This window comes from Podarcis muralis, chromosome 17 (genome assembly GCF_964188315.1).
Source record: "Podarcis muralis chromosome 17, rPodMur119.hap1.1, whole genome shotgun sequence".
In the NCBI taxonomy this organism is placed as follows: domain Eukaryota; kingdom Metazoa; phylum Chordata; class Lepidosauria; order Squamata; family Lacertidae; genus Podarcis; species Podarcis muralis.
The window spans coordinates 982,581-1,000,830 of NC_135671.1; the positions used below are offsets into that span (position 1 = coordinate 982,581).

At 45.6% G+C, this 18,250-nt stretch overlaps 2 protein-coding genes across 4 annotated transcripts in view; one reads left to right on the top strand and one right to left on the bottom strand.

Moving 5' to 3' along the window:
* LOC144325956 (synaptonemal complex central element protein 3-like) overlaps positions 1–18,250 on the top strand; it is a 258,614-nt gene that overhangs the window by 45,678 nt on the left and 194,686 nt on the right. The gene's annotated exons all lie outside the window — the stretch shown is intronic.
* Positions 1–18,250, bottom strand: part of SIDT1 (SID1 transmembrane family member 1) — a 48,288-nt gene that overhangs the window by 27,576 nt on the left and 2,462 nt on the right. For all 3 annotated transcript variants that reach the window (XM_077921207.1, XM_077921205.1, XM_077921206.1), the window contains 9 exons: positions 13,025–13,146; positions 12,293–12,463; positions 10,298–10,343; positions 5,701–5,802; positions 4,391–4,474; positions 4,066–4,159; positions 3,063–3,134; positions 1,072–1,165; positions 294–337 (listed from right to left, as the gene is read on the bottom strand). In XM_077921207.1, the coding sequence (XP_077777333.1) occupies positions 294–337; positions 1,072–1,165; positions 3,063–3,134; positions 4,066–4,159; positions 4,391–4,474; positions 5,701–5,802; positions 10,298–10,343; positions 12,293–12,354 (598 nt within the window). In that variant the 5' untranslated portion in view covers positions 12,355–12,463; positions 13,025–13,146. Of the gene's footprint in view, positions 1–293; positions 338–1,071; positions 1,166–3,062; positions 3,135–4,065; positions 4,160–4,390; positions 4,475–5,700; positions 5,803–10,297; positions 10,344–12,292; positions 12,464–13,024; positions 13,147–18,250 lie in introns of those variants that run through there.

Below are 18,250 nucleotides of genomic sequence, written 5' to 3' on the forward strand. Positions count from 1 at the left end.
GTAAAACATTTTTACAAAGAACTTTGCTCATGCAAACGCAGTTTAAATTGTATGTTGGAAGGGTGAGAGTGTGATGGGCCTTCAGTTCACAGGTCAGTCTCTGAATGGTTTACAACACCCCTGCAGTGTTGTCCATGGCTATTATTATTTATTTCCTCACTGTGTGTGTGTGTGTGTGTGTGTGTGTGTGTGTGTGTTAGATAGGACTCCTGCAGTGGGCAGGAGGTTGGATCCAGTAACCCATGAAGTGCCTTCCAGGTCTGTGATATAAGAACAGTATACTAGAAGGTTACCATCATCAGGACTGTGTCCGGCAATTGAAGGCTTCCTATGGTTCCTGCAATCAAGCACAAACATGGCTAATTATCCATCAGGCTACACAGCTATCACCCTCATCTGTGAGATGTACAGTGCCACCATCCACATAAGCTTTACAAAGAAGAGAAATTTGATTCTCGATACCATGCGAACCAAAGTCCTGGTGGATTATTTCCTCTCTTTTTTTTAACATCACATGGGTTAACCAAAAGAAAATGCTCTCATGTAGGAGGCACAGGAGAAGAAAAAGCAGGACGCTGGAATATGTATTTGTGAAGGCCTGGCCCATCTTCCTTCATGCACAGAATTTTCTTCCTACACTACAAACCATTTCATCTAGAAACCATGGTAAAATGGAAAGGATGTGAGCCAAGAGAACACATTGGGGGAGAAATAGGTGCAAAACAAATCCTTTTTCCAGGAACAGGAATGAACCATGGGCAAAAGTGTGGAGAGAATTGGGGGGGGGGGGAGGCTTTCTCTTTTGTGCAGGGAGGAATTATGGGAGGAATCAAGAAGCTCCATAGGTGAAAGGTCACATGCAAAGAAGATGACATTGCAGTCAAAGAGGAAGTGGCAAAAAGGAAAGAGAGTACAAAGAGTGCCAAGCTAATTTATACAAGTCTTTAAAGGGAGGGCAACTTCTTTGGCCAACTCTTCTCCTGACTTCCTGCAGGGTCAGGCATGTCAGTAAATGGAAAATGAGGCAACTGGCTTGCCCTCCACGCAGCCACTGCTGAATGCTTCACCCACCTGACGTAGTGCACAAATGCAACCACCAGTGCGCCCAGATAGAATGAGAAGAAACTCAGAAAGCTGAAAAGGATGGCATTCACATAAACAGAACCTAGGGGAAGGAAAAAGGATCTGCCATCAGCATATGAAGAGGATGAACCCATAAGTCCATCCCTCTGCTCTTGCTCCTAAAACAAGTGTTTTCACTCTCTCCAAAGCCTTGCTGCAGCAGACCAGGGGTGCCACCTCCCATTTTGAGGTGTGAACCGGGAAAATGTTGCCACTAGCTGTTGCCCTGCCCCTTTGCTGCCTCCCCACCACTCCGACCTGGGCGGTGGCAGCGACTTCTGGTGAGATCTTGCGAGATCTCACTGAAGTCCCCCAAGATTTCATTGAGATCTCAAAAGAAACCGGTGCCGCCGCTGGCAGCTTCTCCGCTGGCAGCAGATGTGGCAGGGTGGGAGGGGGAGGCAAGGCGGGCAGCAGAGGTGAGTTGGGCGCTGCCTTTGGGGCTTCCACAGTTTGAGGCGAGCGCCTCACCCTGCCTCATCAGTGGGCCAGGTCTGCAGCAGACCAAAAACTGGACAACAGAGAATATCCAGTTCTTCCTCCTCCATTACACAAGCATATACTTCTGACCTGCAACTGGAGTCAGAGCCATGTGTGACCCACACTCTGCAGTCTGCGCCACAACCTAAACTGGCTTTTCTCTGCTGCTCTGCAATTTAATGTCTGTGTGTTTTTACCTAAATTACCATATTTTCCGTCTATAAGATGCCCCCATGTATAAGACACACCCTACTTTTGGGGACGCGGGTGGCGCTGTGGGTTAAACCACAGAGCCTAGGACTTGCTGATCAGAAGGTCAGCGGTTCGAATCCCCGCGATGGGGTGAGCTCCCATTGCTTGGTCCCAGCTCCTGCCCACCTAGCAGTTCGAAAGCACCCCTAAGTGCAAGTAGATAAATAGGTACCGCTTTATAGCGGGAAGGTAAACGGCGTTTCCGTGCGCTGCTCTGGTTCGCCAGAAGTGGCTTAGTCATGGTGGCCACATGACCCGGAAGCTGTACACTGGCTCCCTCAGCCGATAAAGCGAGATGAGCGCCGCAACCCCAGAGTCGGCCACGACTGGACCTAATGGTCAGGGGTCCCTTTACCTTACCTACTTTTGGGGACTCAGATTTAAGAAAATGGCCTTGGCACTATCCGTGTATAAGACACCCCCTAATTTTTGACATAATTTATTAGGAAAAAAGACTGAGTCTTATACACAGAAAAATACGGTACGTTTTTAACTAGCTGTCATTTTTTTCATCTGCTCTTTTTGATTGTTGCATGGTTTTATTGCCATATTGCTTATTTGCTATGTATGGATTTTCCTGTATGGATGTATCTGTCTTGGGCATTTTTCAGGGAGAGGGGTATGCGTAACAAAATGCACTGAATAAACCGGGTGATAATCAGGAGGGAAATGTAATAGCTAATTGTGTCAGTATCTTCCAGTGCTTCCTTCAGAGAAGCAAGTTTCCTCGGGACTGCAGTGGGGAAGGAGAGGGTTGCACTGCCATTCTATGCCTGCTATGGGGCCAGGAACAATTATCAGCCCCACAACCTACAGATAAAACATAAAGGTGCATTTCAACATGTGGCTAGTTTGGCCTTGAAAGTGGAACAGTTCTGTGAAAACCAGCCATTTTGTACTAATTTTTAAAAGATCCTATTATTATTATTATTATTATTATTATTATTATATTGAATTTATACACCGCCCTATACCTGCAGGTCTCAGGGTGGTTCACAGAACAAAATCAAAATATAAAACCACAAAATATGTAATCGAAATAAAAACACCAACCCAATACCCCCCCAAAACCCCACATTTTAAAAAGGCATGGGATGCATTAGCACTTTCTAGACTCCTCCTCCTGTCTACAGGGACATTGTTCCCAAATAGTTTACTTCTCTTTCTGAGGCTCATCATAAGAAGTAGTTAACATTATAGCCAGATACCTTTAATGGAGGGCACAACTGTCACTTCAAGACTCTTCATCCGCTGCAGGTTCCAGGTGTAGTTAGCCTTTCCTAGAGGAAGAAGATTGCAGGGTGGGAGGCGGGGAGAGAGAAAGAATTTCTTGCGGCCTTGGTCATGGGCAAAACACGTTGGGGTGCTGTCTAACCCCTCACTCACTTGGAGACCTCTCCAAGATGCAGCACAGGAATTGTTGTACAGTACTCTGGTATTTTAGAGTGAAACTGCTTTCATAATTTTTCAAGAAAAGCAGGAAATGAATGAATGAATGCAATCAACAAATGCTAGATCAATTACAAGAATCCGTGTGATTTCAAAGAACAAATTTATTCAATGTGCACTTAAGACTTTTTGGAAAATTTTAACTAAGTTTTTCCCCAATTAATAAACTTTTTTCATATCAATTATCAAATATCATCTCAACTTTTTTCATATGCAAAATTCAAGCAACTACTGCTGATAGGTGCTATGCTGAATTTTTTTTGGTTAGATTTGAGTTTTGCTGTGAAATTTGTCATTTTGGGATGTCTGAAAATGCACATTAAACCCTTGACCTTCCACCCTTTAATTTCTCTGTCTATCTATCTATGCGTGCAACTGTGTGCAGCTATTGTTCCCATAATCCACTACCGCTTAGGGAACAAAAATGATAGAACACACTGAAGAGGCAACTGGGCAATATTCCTTTGAACTTTGATACATATCAAAGGCAGGATCACATTGAAAGTTATGTGGTGCAGATGATATCATCTCTTGATAATAACCCTTGTCAGATATTATTTATAGGGTTCGTAAGGAGATGCCCAACCTGGGAAGCTCCTTCCTTCTTTCCACAGCTGCTTGCTGGGCTTCTCTAGGATCCAACCACATTTAGACAACGGATGAAATTTCATACGGACATTGCCATTGCAGTCTAAGTGTGTCCAAGATGGTGCCTTATGAATAGGCTGCTTTCCCCAACCATACTGGTTCCAGTCCTCTTACCTCGAATGGAGGAAGGTATCGATCCCCCGCAGGCATAGTCCTCAGGCTTTATGACAAATACAACAAAGAACTGCATGCTTGGGAAGTCCTTTTTCTGCATAAGACAAGAAGCAAAATTCATCTTTAAGGCTGAGTCTTTCAACAAATGAGAGGATCTCTGTAGTTCTGTAGAAACTTAGAGAGGGTCATAGAACCTTTCTCCATCTATTGTACATCCCTGTCTTAAGCTCAACATTTTTTGAACCTAGAGCTGCCTGTGGCTAGAATAATAAAGGGAAAAGGGGAAAACAGGGAAATGGCTTAATGGATAGAATAAGCAACTCACCTGCACAGTGATGGCTGCCTGTTTTGTCATGGATTGGTAAACGCCATTAAATTCCACATTATGGTCCAAATCATAAACTGGACACTGCAACAGAGAGACATTGCTTGTTAAAGGGTTGTCTTAGGTTCTCTGTTGAAGTTACCTTGCACAAATCTTTTCCTGAACTGCAATTTTGCACTGTACAATTTACATCTTATATTTTTCTCAATATTGAGGGCAGATGCCGTTTAATGTGGCAGCCTCCAGTCTCTATCAGGGTCTCCTATTACTTCGTGAAAAAGCTCAGTAAGTATCCCCTCAAAAACCCACAATGCACATGGGATTGTTTGCCCTTTATTCTCAGTTCCTGTTTGTACTGTCCTGACCTGTCCTGAATTGATTACTCCCCTTAAACATGACTGCTTTTCATCGAAAGCCAACTTCTGTATTTTAAAACATTACTTGTTAATTCCAGCTGACCAAGAACAACTGACTTTCACGAGTCTGGAAGAAACTGGGTACAGCTCACAAACAGGGCAGTAGCTTCGGGAGGGGCTAGTCAGTTCTTTTGTATGATATTTTTTTTATTTGGTTTTACAAATATTAATGTATAACAATCCAAATTACATATCCATATTTAGAATTTCCTCCAAATCTCTGGACTTCCCACCTTCCCTTCCAAGGGTCCTATTGTACACCTTCTTAACTGCATATTTTTCCACAATCCATATTTTGTATCTTTCCATCTTATCCATAATATTTGTGTTATTAAGATCCTGCTAGTGTTTTCATCTGTTTACGGTGATCTCCTAGATAAATTATAAATTTCCCCCATTCTTTATTGAAGTTTAGGTCTTCCAGACAGTTTTGCAATTTCAGCATGGTCCAACAGCTTGATTTGCCATTCCTCTCTGGTAGGGACTTTATCTTCTTTCCATCTCTGGGCAAATAGCATCCCTGCGGCTGTTGTTGCATACATATGCGACAATAGCCAGTTCTTTTACCCCCAGGTGAAGCCCAGGTGAAGGCTCCCAGCCTGTGTGTGTATGTACGCAAATGCACGTGGAGGGGTGCCAAACTAGGTCTTTGACCCCGGTGAAATAAAGCCTAGTTTTGCCCCTGTCACAAGCCATTCCCCTGACCAGTGACCACAAACACACCTAAGCATATTCTCACCATTTCAAAACATTTAGATCTTAAAAGCCCACACATAGCTCCCAGTACCTGAGACATAGTTATTGATGCGCAATGCTAAGCCTGGGGAAGCCACACCAAAATGTTCTACCAGGCTATTACAGCCCTTCTGTATGACCCAGCCTCCTGGAGCTTACCACAATATCTTGGATGGAGACAACAGAGCATGGGTAGACGGTCTCAGAAGTCACTCTGACTATGACAGAATCCACATCTGGAGGGAACTTGTACAGAAAATACTATGGAAAGAAGGAAAGGATTTTAAGGTTCTTTCTTGTCATGCGTTAAAAACATCCTTATGTCATGAGAAAAGCCATGCCCACTGGAGAGCCCACAGAAGAATTAAAGGGAGTACGACCTGTTTGCCCGCATTGGGCGCCAAGCTGAGAGGGCACCTCAGGGGACACGGCAACAATGAGAAGCAACAGAAGGCGAGAGGTGGAGGGGCACCAAATTCAGGCTTTGTACAGGGCACCGCTGAAATGTTAAAGCCCAAAGTTTGCTACGGCCAACTTAAGCAAGTCCCTTGTCGCAGAGCATTGGTCTGAAGGCACATGGCATAGTGTGCTGAAGGTAAGCAAGTCTGAACCTTCTCAGTGCCCAGAAGGAAGACTCCCTGGAAACACTGCCTTGAGTTCCAACATAGAGGAAAGGTTGAATTTCACAAGAAATAAATACTGAGACGCGGGGACGCGGGTGGCACTGTGGGTTAAACCACAGAGAAGTGGGTTAAACCACAGAGCCTAGAACTTGCTGATCAGGAGGTCCGCGGTTTGAATCCCCGCGATGGGGTGAGCTCCCGTTGCTCAGTCCCTGCTCCTGCCAACCTAGCAGTTCAAAAGCACATCAAAGTGCAAGTAGATAAATAGGTACTGCTCCGGCGGGAAGGTAAATAGCGTTTCCGTGCACTGCTCTGGTTCGCCAGAAGTGGCTTAGTCATGCTGGCCACATGACCCGGAAGCTGTACGCCGGCTCCCTTGGCCAATAAAGCGAGATGAGCGCCGCAACCCCAGAGTCGGTCACGACTGGATCTAATGGTCAGGGGTCCCCTTTACCCCTTTTTTTAAAATACTGAGATCTATCATGGCTTGGAGAAGATAGAAAACAGCCTTGTACCCGATTTCCCCTTTCCCTCCCTCCATCTCATTAGGGCACACCGTTGTTGTCATGACACACAAACTGAACCTCCCCTCTCACCAACTGTTGCACAAGGCCCAGGTTAAACGACAGCTGGGTGGCATGGGCATTGCCACTGTGAGCCATGCCCACCAGCAGTTGGCCAATCAGCATCCATCACAGGCAAGGTTCAGACCCATGTGGCTGGAGACTTAAATGTGACTGTAGCAATTCAAGAGTGACCACAGTAGTGGCAACTTTCACACTGCCAAGCTGTGGTTGGGGTCAGCCCCAGTTAAGCAGTATGAAGTGGTGGAGCAAGCTGTTTATTTCCTCGGTATTGACTGTAAAACCTCAGAGCGGTTACATGGTGGCAAACATAGATTAAACTGCATGCACATGTGACAAGGAGTTGCAGCCGCTCCCAGGCTCCGTCAAGTGCTCCTCTTTGGTTTACACAGTTGAAAAACATTCACCATTCACTCACACAATGGCAACTGCACAATAACATAAACTATGCATTGTGTTGGCTGCTGCTCTGGACGCCTTTGAGAAGAAGGGCAGGATAGGAATTTAAAATAAAATAATAATAAGAGTAATAATAATGGCCATTAATCTCCTTGTTTGTAGTGCACCTGTCCTTTGTACCCATCTTCACAGGGTCAAAAAGCTTACTGTTACAGTCATCTCTTGTTGAATGAGCTCAGCCTGTGTTTTGGCAAAAAACAAAATCCTAGCAGACACCATTCCGAAAACCAGAAAAACCAGTTCCTCCAAGATTCTCATTACTGCGGCCCACGAGGACTACAGTGTAGTCATTTCACAAATGCTTCCACTAGCCAGTGGGGGAAATAATAGGAACCTTTCTATTTATTTATCGTTGGCATTAATGAGATGCTTCTCTGCTAAAAGTACCCCTAACACTGTTGCAATAAAGTAAAAAGAGGAGAAAAGAAAAGAAAAGAAAAGAAAAGGGAGGAGTGGGAACTGAGGCTGAAGGTTAATTGAGGAAAGGGATGGAGGAAAGTCCATCGACACATTTGCATCCAGAGATGATACATCTTTGAAAAGATAACTCACAAGGCACTTGCCCTCACGCTCAGGTAATCAAGCTCAGATACAAATCTTCAAAAGCAGAGCAAACCAAAACAGGATGTTAAGTATGTTGGAATTCCTTGTGCAAGATTTGGTAAACAGAGTTAAGACTGTTACGCCTAAAGATGGCGGAAGCTTGAAAGAGGTGCTTGAATTCCACTATGGTCCAAGAGAGTCATTGCTTTTTGTGTGCTCCCTTTTACTGAAGGAGCTGCTTTTGAATACATTTGCCCTTGTCCGCTATCAGTCCCATAACCTGGTGCCTTTCAACTAAGCAAATAGCTTTTCTCCCTTAGCAAATCAAACAAGAAGTGGACTTTGCAGCCATGGCTAAAAATGAACAACAATGTTTGAAGGGGGACGGGGGACGGGACACTTATATGGGACTGAAATACTTCTGCTCACAATGCACAAAGATTATCCTCCCTACTATCGCTGCCACTTTACATAGCTATGGTGTTTTGATTCAGAAATGTGTGTGAAATATGGCAGGAAAAGGAAGGGACATAATTCGCCAACAGCAGGGGAGGGATGGGACACTGTGGCCAGAAGCATGACTCACAGAGGCCAGGCTCCAGCATCTTACCTCCTGGGCAACCAAGGCAAGTTGTCTGCTGAAGAAGATGCAGACTGAACTATGCTCCTCAGTGGTGCCACCTTAGGGCGTCACTGCAAGCCCCCCCAGCTGACTCAGAACCTCGTCAGAAAACCCAGTGTCAATGCAGCCCCACCTACGGCTACAAAGCCTGAGCCGCAGCAGGGCCCACTATTCAGTCTGAACACTTCATAGACTTAGGAAATCCCGCTAGTCTGAGCTCCCTGTAACTTGGCTTCTCGCAGTGAGGGTACCGCCAGAAGGCCCTCGGCGCTGGACCTCAGTGTCTGGGCAGAACGATAACAACAACAATTTATTATTTATACCCCACCCATCTGGCTGGGTTTTCCCAGCCACTCTGGGGGGCTCACAACAGATTAAAAACAGAATACAACATCAAACATTAAAAACTTCCCTAAACAGGGCTGTCTTCAGATGTCTTCTAAAAGTCAGATACGTAGTTGTTTATTTCCTTGACATCTGATGGGAGCGCGTTCTACAGGGTGGGCACCACCACCAAGAAGGCCCTCTGCCTGGTTCCCTGTAACCTCACATCTCACAGTGAGGGAACCGCCAAAAGGCCCTCAAGGCTGGACCTCAGAGACCGGGCAAAATAATGGGGGTGGAGATGCTCCTTCAGGTATACTGGGCCGAGGCAGTTTAGGGCTTAGAATGCACTGCTTGCTAATGATTTGTTCCTTGGGACATGGCCTCCCCGTGCATCTGGACAGGGAAAGAGCCTGGTAGAAGTATGCAACGCAATATAATTCTTTCCAGTGGCCACAAGTAATGCCCTCTGCTGTCCTGGACGGGCGTTATAACAGGGTTCTGTACAAAGATAGACTTTGTATTTGTGGGCAACCACAGCTGAAGGACATCCAGCACTATTTATTAGATTGCCCACTATATACAGAGCCAAGGGAACGCTTTGTAAATGCCTTGCTTGTCCAGAAAAGCTACCTCCCCCACCCACGGAGAGTCTGCTATGGCTGCTCAGTGTTGCCAATGCTCCAGCGACTCAAACTGTGGCCCTGTTTGCACTGGTGGCAAGAAAGATCAGGAAGAAGAACCTGGACAAAATTGAAGCAAACTGTGAGGGAGATTCAGAGGTCTAAATAGGAAAATATTGTATGTTGTGTGGAGTCCCCACTCTACAAATCATTCAGTAACGCATCTGCATTTTATTATTTTGATGGTTCAGGCAGTGGTTCTGTTTTTTATATATAATATAGATATTTCTTTTCCTGGTAGTGTTTGCATGGTTTTGTTATGGCATTTGGCTAGTACAATAAAGCTTATCTACCATATTTTTCCATGTATAAGATGCCCCGATGTATAAGGTGACCCCCTTTAAAGGTAAAGGTACCCCTGCCTGTACGGGCCACAGTGCCACCCGCGTCCCGCCCCCCTTTAGTTTAACCCAAAATTTAAAAATCATTATTTTAGGGTTGCCCTATCTCTAGAAATGAAAACCTGGACAATCAGAAGCGGCAGAAGGTTGTTGACCCAGACATTTGCTAAAGAATGAACAAATCCCACCAGCGGTCAGCCTGCGATGGTTGGTGGAACTGGTTCCAGCAGCTTCTTCATGGCAGCTGCAGGAAAGTAAGTAGTGGGGGTTGTGTGTGTGTGTGTGTGTGTGTGTGTGTGTGTGTGTGTTTTAAACCCCATACATTCACCATCTGTGTATAAGACGACCCCCAATTTTTGACTAATTTTTTTTTAGCAGAAAATGTCATCTTATACACGGGGAAATACAGTACTTACAATGGCCACAAGATAATGTTTTTTGGTATTGTGCAATTAGGGGATATCAGCATCTTAAGAAAGGAGAGGTAGTGATCCTAATAGTCAAACTACTAATTATACTCACTTGCCACTGCAGGGGGATGTATAAGCTATACTTAGCACCCGGTACTCTAACTTACCTGCGGTTGGGAAGGGCTGGCACTGAAGCTGAAAGGAGTGTTCAACCTGGAAACACAGCAGGAAGAGGGGGAAAGATTAGTATGGATGCCAACATGAAACCCCAAATACACCGGAACGTTGGCAGGAAGAAGGTTTTTGAAGGTAAAGCCCACCATAGGAGCCAACTCCAGGGGGAACCCACAATAATATAATTGGGGGGGCCAGGCACCCGCAAAGTCAATGAGAAAAGCCGGCAGGTATTTCCCCCGCTCATCAGTTCATTTGGTATATAGCAGGTGCCAAAGCAAAACTGAGAAGCTGGATTATGAAAGCATCTCTTTCTCCTTGAATCAGATGCCCTGAATTACCCTGTTCACCCTTCATAGAAGAAAGTGATCTCTGAACCTAAGGTCTTTTCCTCAAAGGGGAAAAAGTCAGGCAGTTTCATTGCATCGTTTAAAGCAGGCTTCCTCAACCTCGGCCTTCCAGATGTTTTTGGCCTACAACTCCCATGATCCCTAGCTAGCAGGACCAGTGATCAGGGATGATGGGAATTGTAGTCTCAAAACATCTGGAGGGAGTTTGAGGAAGCCTGGCTTAAGACAATAGACCAACCATCAGGTGACTGTGATGGCTTCTTCAGCAGAGATCAAATTACAGATGTTTTGAGGGAAAATCAACACCTCCCTCCAGAAACCATCCTCTGTCCAATTCAATTTACTTTCTGTCTGGAAATACAGAGGAACTGCCCCACCTTCCAGTCACTATGCGTCAATCTTGGTTGGAGTAAAAGTGCAAGAGGGAATATGCCAATCCCTCTTTTCCCCCATTTGTTTATGATAGCAGTGGTTCTCAAACTTTCTTCTCTGGGCTAGAATCAAAAGTTGTTCATACAAATACATTGGAAAACAAAATGAAACAACTCCTGGCAGTGTTTGCTTTATAACACAATTACTTTCTAATATGATCATGGGACATTCCGTAAGCACAAAATAAATGCAGCTACATAAGAACATGAGTCATTTCCAAAATATAATTATAAACGAGCCTCTTACATATGTACCTTATGTATGAACACATATTCAATGAGCTTGATTGTCCTTGAATCTTCCCACCAGACTTGCCACCCTCTCCTTCCACACCAGTTTGGTACACCACACTCTTTGAGAACCACAGATTTGTAGTGATCTGTTTTGTGCTACAAGCCTGTTTCAACTCTCTAAGCTGCACTAATGTTTTGGAAAGCGGTTACTTCCTTTATCTTTTTGTATGCTTTGTGATAATGGTGTGTGTGTGTTTTAAGGAAATCAAATTACCAATGGCTGAATAAACAAACTCTTAGAAAAGCCAGCAGGGGTTTCCATGGATATTCAATAGCACAAGGCAGAAAAGTGAAAATCTCCATGTATATAAAGGGGGTGGGTTTCACACATCTGCATTTATAACTGCCCAGCACAAACCCAGTGTGTCAGGACAAGCTAAGACAGATGGGTTGCAAGTTGAAGGTACACACACACACACACACACACACACACACACTCTTGAGGATCCAACTAAAATTTAACCAAGAGTGAAAAAGAAGTTTCAGACTTGGACTCTGCCAGAAGAGAGTGATGGAGTGATGTGTCCACCAGGAGTGCCAACTTGTGACCATGGGTGCCCTAGGCCATGGGTGCCACGCAGCGTGCATGGCCCTGACACTGAAATTTGTGAGTGCCTGGCCCCTTCGTGGGGGATTTTGTGGGTGCTCGGGCACCCAGGGCCCCAGGGAGTTGGCACCTATGCTGTCCACCAGCTTTCCCATGCAGCAAGCATGAGAGTGTGGGCTGCAGCAATGAATCTGTCTCCAAGCTGTGCTAACAATAAGCCAGAGCAACCTGAACCGATTATACCATATCTCCAAGTAGCCTAAGGTCTTCTAGTCACAGTGGTAATACGTATGTGTAACTGACAGCAACTGTGAATGCAGAAAAAAAAACACAGACAAGTTCAGAGTCAAAACGTGAACCACTCACATAAGTTGGAAGCTCTTAATCTTAGTGACCTGCAGTCTGTATAGGGCATTATAGGGGGCCATGGAAGCCACATCTACGAATATGATCTGCTCAGAAGGTCCACTGTCAGGTGTGGGCTGTGAAGGGCAGAGGGTACGGCTCACTTCTTGGTAGTTATAACTTCTTTGGTAACTGAAAAAACAAGAATAAAATCCAGAATTCTTCATACCCAAGAAAAATGACATTGCTAAATTCTAGAGGAACAGCCATGTTGAACCATATTCAGTATGCACTGATGAAAGGGCTATAGGATTCTGCAGGAATCCCAGCATGCCAGCAGAATTGAGACACCCCTCTGCCACTGAAGATAGCCTTCCACCACTCCACAGATACAAGGGGTGGGACCTGTGATGCAATGATATGCTCTCATCCCCTATTCGATGAAGGGGACTAAATATGGAAAACCTTAAACAGAATAGCATCAAATACACCGTCAGGCAATGACAATACTACAACTACTTAAAGGTAAAGGGACCCCTGACCATTAGGTCCAATCGTGACCGACTCTGGGGTTGCGGCACTCATCTCGCTTTATTGGCTGAGGGAGCCGGCCTACAGCTTCTGGGTCATGCGGCCAGCATGACTAAGCCGCTTCTGGCGAACCAGAGCAGCGCACGGAAACGCCGTTTACCTTCCCGCTGGAATCGTACCTATTTATCTACTTGCACTTTGACGTGCTTTCGAACTACTTACAGGCCTCGAAAAATAAGTGGGACCTGCCAGGATAGCACTCCTTTCTGCTGCCGAACTACAAACAAGACTGGATACTGAAGATCTTCAGAGTTACTCTGCACATTAACCCGGACTGCATCCACCTGCAAAGTGAAAAAAATATGTACAAGCACTCACTAATTAAAAACCCACATGGCGTCGTCTCCAAGGGGGAGGCAAGAGGAACAGATGGTCCCCCACCCTCTGAACTTGACGTTCCAGATTTCATTTAAAGAACAACAACCAGTTTGTTTCTAGGATTTGTCAAACCTGGGATATGAGGCAAACATTTGCAGGCACCATTCCCCTCATTAGTTTTCTGAGAAACTTGCCTCCATTTTGCCAATGAACTTGCCATAGACGTTTAATATGTTGTTACCTGCCCCATGTAACAATCTAATTTGAGAGACAAGGCACTTGGAATATTGTCAGCAGTGTCTCTCATAGCAAATGCCACTTGGCATTCTGCTGGAGTGTCCTGTCCATCCACCCCTGCCCCCCGCGTCTTATAAAGATGCCCTCCACGGGGGTGTAGGAAGGCGGCCCGCCCCAGGCGTCATCCTTGAGGGATGTGTGTGACAAAATGGCACACCATGGGAGGCGGCACGGGGCCTGGCCTGCAGTGCGCCTGAGCCACTCGCCTCTCCTGGGAGTGACGTGGTGGCTCAGGGCCATGCACTGCCCATAACGGCAGCATAGTGCTTGAATCCGCCAGGCAGACTCTGTGGGCAGCTCGCCACGCCACCCCCTGGGCGAATTGCCGTGCTACCCCCGTGCAGCACCCCCATGTGCGGATCTCCGTGCCGCCTCTGTGCATGGATTGCCCTGCCCCCATGGGTGGATCACCCCACCCCTGCCACTCTATGCCCCTGGCCCTCCATCCTGAGATGGGCAGTAATCTTTCCTTGGGGTTGCCCTGACTGCCACTCCTGTTATCTCACATCAAAAACGTCAGAAGGTGTAGTGATAAGCCAAGCTTTTCCTGCTCACAATGTTCAGCAAAAGAGGAAGAATGTAGCCTTGAAATGTAGGAGAACCTGTAACTGCCTGTCAGCTACAGACCCAAAACACCCGCAGGGCAGAAGTGGCTCAAGAAGCCAGATGTCCTCATGGCAGGTGTCTATTAATGTTGCCATGGCAACACAAGCTATGCGACAAGCATATCTTTCTCTCCTCCATAAAGTTTAATAAAAGCTGGCAAGGCACCCTCGAGTCCAGGATCCATGGGGACAAAATGAAACCTGTGATATTTCACACGTACATTCTCCCTGTCAACCCCACGCTTTATACTCTTAACCACGTCAATAGTCGCGACACCCTCAGGCACCCCATAGGCTCGGCGCTCAGTGTGGCAGAACTGGTCCCACTGCTCTAAATCTACCTCTTGTCTAGGCCAGAGAGAGGGTGGGAGGGGTTTTTGGAAAAACTTGTAAGCAAGACAAATCCCTTCTCACCAGATCAATGTAGAATTAGAAAGATTAAGAATTGTAATTACCAGGAATTATAAAAACTCAAAGCTTATAAATTTAGCCATTTGTCTTTTTATTTATTTGGAACTTCTATGGCATTCTATCATTCCCATGTTCTCCACAGTCATGAAGTCTGAAAGCTCCCATAATAAAATAAGCCTATATTCTCAGAATATAGGATGTGGCCCACACCAAGGCTTTTTGCTGGCTAAAGCGAGGGGCAACCCCCCCACCCCATTCCTCTTGCTAAAGCCAATAAGGTTCACACAGATGAATTTTACTTCCACAGGCTCCCATCCTTCATTGCACTCCAAGAGAGGGGAGCAGGAGCCCTTCATAGCACACAGAGATCTGTACTGCATTAGGGTGGGTGTCTCCCCCCCCCCCCCGTGTGTGTGTGGGGGGGGGCTACCACTGCCCCACTCCTTCCAGCAATCACTGCCTCTGGCTGTCAGCCCTGAGCTACACAAAAGCTCTGATGCCAGCCACATGAGACTTCTGGTCCACACATTGCCATCTTTTGCACTGAATAATTTTTAAAGAACAGAAGCTCGTATTTTGAATCCTATAGAATCCTATAGCCCTTCTTTGAGGTGGTAGTTTGCAAACCACCCAGTATCATGGAAACAGCCTGAGATACAAATTATAACACCTCAGTATTCTTTGTGTGTCTGTGTGTGGTGTTGTGTAACGTGCATAAAAATGGAAAGTAGATGGTGACCAACCTCCTGGTCATAGTCTCCTTGGTTACCACCTAATGTTTGCTTCTATAAACTACACCATTAAAATATTTTACCGTTGTATCCCTTTTCTGGCAGCTAAAGGTAAAGGCAATCACAGCTTTGAAAAGGTGTACCTTACGTTGTGCCAATTTGTGGCCACTTAAAGTAAAGCTTTATTTGCAAGTTTTCAAAGCCTTCTCAAACTAGAGATGTCTTGGAACTATCATTGCCTGAGAAATTTCTAATCAGGCAATGCTACCTTTGATATCTTGTATCTATGCCAATGCTTAAAGAGTTAATGAAATCCCCTCCAGGCTATATACATGTTCTTGAGAATGCAGTCCAGTCCACAACAGAAAAAATGTTCCCCATCTTTGCATCAAGGCTAAATTTCTTTCAGTGTTTCATTAAAGCAGAGAATGCTTTAATATTCAAGAATGGCTCTGAGCATCTGAATGTGTATCTGAAGAAGTGTGCATGCACACGAAAGCTTATACCCAGAACAAACGTAGTTGGTCTCTAAGGTGCTACTGGACAATTTTTAAATTGATTTCGACTCCGTCAGATCAACACAGCTACCTACCTGGCTCTGAGTATGAAAGTCAAAGATTTGTACCATTTTCACCCCAGAGGTGGGAGAAAAATGCCCCATGATTCTGGTCTCCTGCTGTGGCTGAGTAGTTAGGAAATGGCTCTGTGGTATCTGCTAGGTGATTTTAATCCCAGGTATGCCCCTCTCTTATGCCCCTAATATGACTGGGTTTTGTGGGTGTGTGGGTGCGCCAGGAATGTAAAACATGAGTGAAGTGTGCTTTTTTTCTAGGAAAAAAGGTGCCAGAACTCACCACCTAAGTCGTGTGGGATGTGACATAAGCAGTCAAGCACAACACTTCCTGTTTGCCCAGAGTGGACGCGCGGGGTCACTCCAGTTCCAGAAGGACTTCCTGTCATACCTGGTCTTGAGCTTCCTCCCCCTGCGTGTGATCAGGTAGGTGGGCGTGATCCTGGGAGACCCCATAAGAGGAGCTGGTTGCGCAGCCATCTTCCTCTTCATGCCATGCTACTCTCTTGGTGCCATGCTCTCTTGATACTGATGTATTTTGCTGTCTGCTGGCTCTCAGCCACCAGGACATGGGCTCATTCCAATATGGGATGAGCTCAAACCTTCTTCTGTAACTCTAAGCTAAAGCCTGTCTTCAGGGATCCAGCTGTGAACTGAATGCGAGTAAACTTCTTCTTCTTATTTTTTTTTTTTAAGCTTCTTGTGTCTATATTCTTTTTAGGAGGGACAAAGGGGTCTTACCAGGAATATACTCCAATCTGGGCATGCCAGACTGGATTGCTTAACTAAAGAGATTCAAACGAATCTGCAACTAGCTTCCTGCTGTGTATAGAAGGGAATGAACTCTGCTGTATGACTCACTAGGGTGAGTTAGGAAGGATAATATTTAATCAATATATCCTCTCCTAGTATCCACAACATTCCCACAAGTCGCCAACCCAGACACCACCTCCACCAACATCTTGTGATGCAAGTCATGTGACAAGATGCCAGGTTGGCTGCTCTCCCCACCCCACTCAGGCCACTTTGGCTGCCATCCTGCACACCTCACCATTTAGGGACCTCCTTTGCTGGGTTGAGCAGACTTATTGAGCAAAGCATGGCAAAAAAGGTGCCAGAACTGTGTTCTGGCAGAAAAAAAATCCCTGTGTGAGAGCATGATGTCCCTGGAGCCATTGGACTTGGTGTGCAATGGTATCCCTTTGTGTGCTCTGTAGTCTTTAAGATACAAGATGGTGTGCTGGAGGTGTCCCCAATTGTCTCACTGTCACTGGCTGCTTCCATCGCCACACATAATGGGGTGTGTTGCCAGTCCCACCTGCAATTGGAGGGCAGTAACAAAGCTTGTGCTTATCAGGGCAGGGTATCCTTCCATTATCTAACTTTTTTATAAAAAAGTATTTTCCCCTCTTGCCCTAGGCTGAATAAGCGTAGTATTTGGCAGGTGTACAGTGTATCTGTGGGCTGGCATCAAGGTGAGTAAAAGATTACTCTGTAATGGACTGACCTGTGAACCAGGAAGTTAAACCTTGCCTCAGGCACCGGACACAAACAGATACACACCTTGCAACTATGAGAAAATACAGTGTTGCTGTAGGGCTTCCTGATGCAATGAATGGGAAGTGCTTTTAATATTAGAATAGAATCATAGAGTTGGAATAGACCGCAAGGGCCATCGAGTCCAACCCCCTGCCAAGCAGGAAACACCATCAGAGCACTCCTGACATATGGTTGTCAAGCCTCTGCTTGAAGACCTCCAAAGAAGGAGACTCCACCACACTCCTTGGCAGCAAATTCCACTGTCGAACAGCTCTTACTGTCAGGAAGTTCTTCCTAATGTTTAGGTGGAATCTTCTTTCTTGTAGTTTGGATCCATTGCTCCGTGTCCGCTTCTCTGGAGCAGCAGAAAACAACCTTTCTCCCTCCTCTATATGACATCCTTTTATATATTTGAACATGGCTATCATATCACCCCTTAACCTCCTCTTCTCCAGGCTAAACATGCCCAGCTCCCTTAGCCGTTCCTCATAAGGCATCGTTTCCAGGCCTTTGACCATTTTGGTTGCCCTCCTCTGGACACGTTCCAGTTTGTCAGTGTCCTTCTTGAACTGTGGTGCCCAGAACTGGACACAGTACTCCAGGTGAGGTCTGACCAGAGCAGAATACAGTGGCACTATTACTTCCCTAGATGCTAGACTCCTATTGATGCTATACTCCTATTGATATTAGATAAACGCAAAGCATTATTGCAACATGTACCCACTGTACCCACCCCATGTGATGTTTTCTTCCAGCACTAATAGACGCCAGAAGGGAAACTTGTTTTAACCAGGACTATAGCAGAAGGAAAAGGTTGACACAACTCCCCATGTGTTACAGTACCAATGAAAATCAGGGCTCCCTGCAGCAGTTAAAAAATAACTACAAGTTCAGGTTCACATCTAGCTTCAACCTT